The sequence below is a fragment of the Arachis ipaensis genome, chromosome B09, assembly GCF_000816755.2.
Source record: "Arachis ipaensis cultivar K30076 chromosome B09, Araip1.1, whole genome shotgun sequence".
NCBI lineage: Eukaryota > Viridiplantae > Streptophyta > Magnoliopsida > Fabales > Fabaceae > Arachis > Arachis ipaensis.
The window spans coordinates 139,044,328-139,047,587 of NC_029793.2; the positions used below are offsets into that span (position 1 = coordinate 139,044,328).

At 30.7% G+C, this 3,260-nt stretch overlaps 1 protein-coding gene across 1 annotated transcript in view; it reads right to left on the reverse strand.

Annotated features, from left to right (window-relative positions):
* Positions 1 to 341, reverse strand: part of LOC107618188 (trihelix transcription factor GT-2) — a gene marked incomplete at its 5' end in the record, with an annotated part of 3,255 nt that extends 2,914 nt beyond the window's left edge. The window contains 1 exon segment of the mRNA XM_016320176.1: positions 162 to 341. Coding sequence (XP_016175662.1) covers positions 162 to 341 — 180 coding nt within the window.

Below are 3,260 nucleotides of genomic sequence, written 5' to 3' on the forward strand. Positions count from 1 at the left end.
AGTGGTGGAAGTCATTTCCAATAATATTAAAAATTGAATCCTCAGATCTCCACATCCCATGATTTTTTAAAGAAATGAAATCCCCGGAAACTGATTAAGTGAAGTGAGAAAGTAGAAGTAATGATATTAAAAATGAATAGAATTATGAAAAATGAATGAACCTGGAGACTTGTTCCCACAAAGGACCCTTAACACTTGCCTCTCGAAAGGCAGCTTCCATATCGGAGCGTATCCGTAACAGCGCCAAAGTCTCTTGCCGCGGCCACCGGTTACCGCCGAAGCTGCTGCCACCTTCTTCTATATTCCTCCCTCTTTCATCGTCGCCTGAATTATTTGATCCACCGCCGCCGCCACCTGATGCTGCCACAGCTGCTGCTGCCACTGCATCATCGGAAGCACCACCACTACTTCCTCCACCTCCTAATAGTGCTGAGTCCCCAAGCATGGTTCTCTTTCTCTCTGTCTCGCTCTCTTCCTTCAAAACAGCACCGCAGCAATATTACAGCAGCAGATAGCAAGAGAAAAATAAAAAATATACACACGAAAAAATAAAAAAATAAAAAAGGTGAATTCTTCGAATTTTTTTTTTTTGATGCGGGATTTTTATTTTTATGTATGTGCGTATTTATATAAATGTGGATGTATATATATGATGAAAGCTCTGTTTCTCTCTCTATCTCTATATATATATCTCGGGGTGAATTTTTTTTTTTTATTATGTTTTTTTGGTGGGATCTGAAGACTTGTTTTCTTATCTATCCTAATAATTAATAGTGAGAATAAATAATGGGCTTTCTTCTTAGCTTTACATTATTTTTTACTTTTACGTGTTTCTTTTTCTTCTCTTTTTTAGCAGTGGAATCTTCAGTCACTTTACCTCATATGTAATGTTTTTTGTCTTTTAATTTATTTTTATTTTACTAATTTTAATTATTTTGTTGGATATTGGTAGTAGCATTGCATTATCATATGTCATGTAGGCTAGGTAAATTCGCCTGACTTTGCTCAAAGTGGCACAGAAAAATATACGAAGTCATCAGTTTGCATTTATTTTATTAATTTGAGTGGAGTGGTGATTATTGTTTTATAAAAATGATTTAAATGAATAAAAATAAATGGATTCAGAAATATTTGAACAGGTGCACAAAGAGACGATGGAGTGATGGAGATAATAAGTTGGTTTTTGTCTGTCCAGCTATTTTTAGTTAAAGGCCGGCCCCTATATATGTCACCTTTTCTTTTTTATTTTTTAAACTTTTACTTAATTTTCTGATTTAAAAAAAAAAATCAATTTTCCTTCCTTTTCTTGTGATGAGGATGAAGAATTGAAGATTAGCTTTGGCTCCTTTTTTTTACTTTTGGGATGTGTTTTTTGGATTTCATATAATTAAGTGGCGGTTCGGCACAACATACACTCTTTGTGAAATTCCCAAATTATCCCTAACATGGTTGCTGCATTGACCTTTAATCATTGATGCTAATCTATCCTATATTTAATTTACATCAGCTTGTTTATGATCTGGGTTTGTTCCCTCCGTTTCACAGCTTAACTATTTTTTTTTTCCTTATTTTGATATATTTTACAAGGCTGATATATATGTGACTTGCCCAAACTGCCCCTGCTTTATAATAAATTAGGAAAAAGGGAGAGGGGGAAAAAAGATGAAATTTATTTTGAAGTGATGGTTTTATTTTCAACTTGTTGGCTAGAACTGTGGTACTCTACAATCTACATACATGTGGCTTTTGGGGTCCTACAATGAGTGTGACAATTGTATTTTGGACAAATTCTCCTTCACAAAAAGGGAGAGAAGAAAAATGGCAAATTTTACATCTTTTCAAAAATATCTTTTATCATGATTCCACTCACTTATCATAATTTTGCATTGGGGACAATAATCTTCTAAAATTATGTCACACAACTGACTAAGAAGATATTTTATACTATATAATAACACATATTTTTGTCAGTTTGATAGAGAATTTTAATTTGCATGGTTTTTATAAGAAAAGGAAAAACTAAAGTGTTGTTAAAAATTATGAAACGGACGAAAAATATATATCTTTTTTTTTTCTTGTTAAGTGGGAACCACTGTTGAATGGAACTAGTTTGATGGAGGTCATGTTATTAGGCCAAGTTATTTATGAACAGAAGTAAATGGTGGCCAATTCTGTTGGGTCTGTGACCTACCGTAATAAATGGCATCAAGCTTTTGAAGGCCGTGATATTGTGATCAAAGGGTGATTCCATGGAGAATTATAGCTTCGTTAAAATTTCTTCAATGTAATTATACATTGGTACGTACTATGCCCATTTTCCAATACACTTTTTTTTTTAATTCCTAACGGTGTGCATCAGGCTCTCTCATCAGTGAATATTAAAACACTGGAGTGTTAATAATAAAAATGGATAAAAAAATTTCCCATCAATTAATTAACAAGTATTCGTAGTAGTATTTTACAAAAGGTTGATATTTCATTCAAAATAGAAGATCAAATTCACATTTTATATTCTCATCTAGTATTCTCTAGCTTAAAATTAAAAGTACTCACCCTAGAATTGTAAAACACCTCTATCTAGCACTACTAGATATACTAATACATCATATATCATCAGGTTAAAAATATTTTTACCCTAAATGAAATATTGTTGCATTGTGTAATTACCACCTCATTAAATTATATATAACATTTCAGTCAAATTAGCTATAAACCAATTTAATTCAAGTAATCTTGCAGGAAATCTTTTTTAATCAGCAAAATAATAAAATTAAGCAATAATTACCTAGCAAATATATTCTACATATTCAAACATTTTAAAATTATACGTTTAGTAATATTTATTACAAGTACAAGATTCATGTTATTATTAGCTAACTATTTGTTGATTTTTTTTTTCAAATTTATTCAAATCCCAATTCTTGAAAAAAAATTAATTGTCATTTTAAAAAAAATTGCTAATGAGATTTTAATCTAAAAGCTTAGCTTATACATAATACGTAAGCTCCTCACTATTATAAATTAGAAAAGATCACCATTAAATAATTTCTGTTGGGTAAACCAAGTCATGTTAATTTAGTTGGAATATAGTAAATTAGGGGAATATTTTCGATAGAATTTAATACGTTAACATTTTAATTAATACCTTTTTGACTCATTAAAATTTATGCTAATGATCATTATAGAACAATAATTATTATCATGGATTATATTATTCTATAATGGGTTACATTTTGACCTCAAACATACTGATATGATAC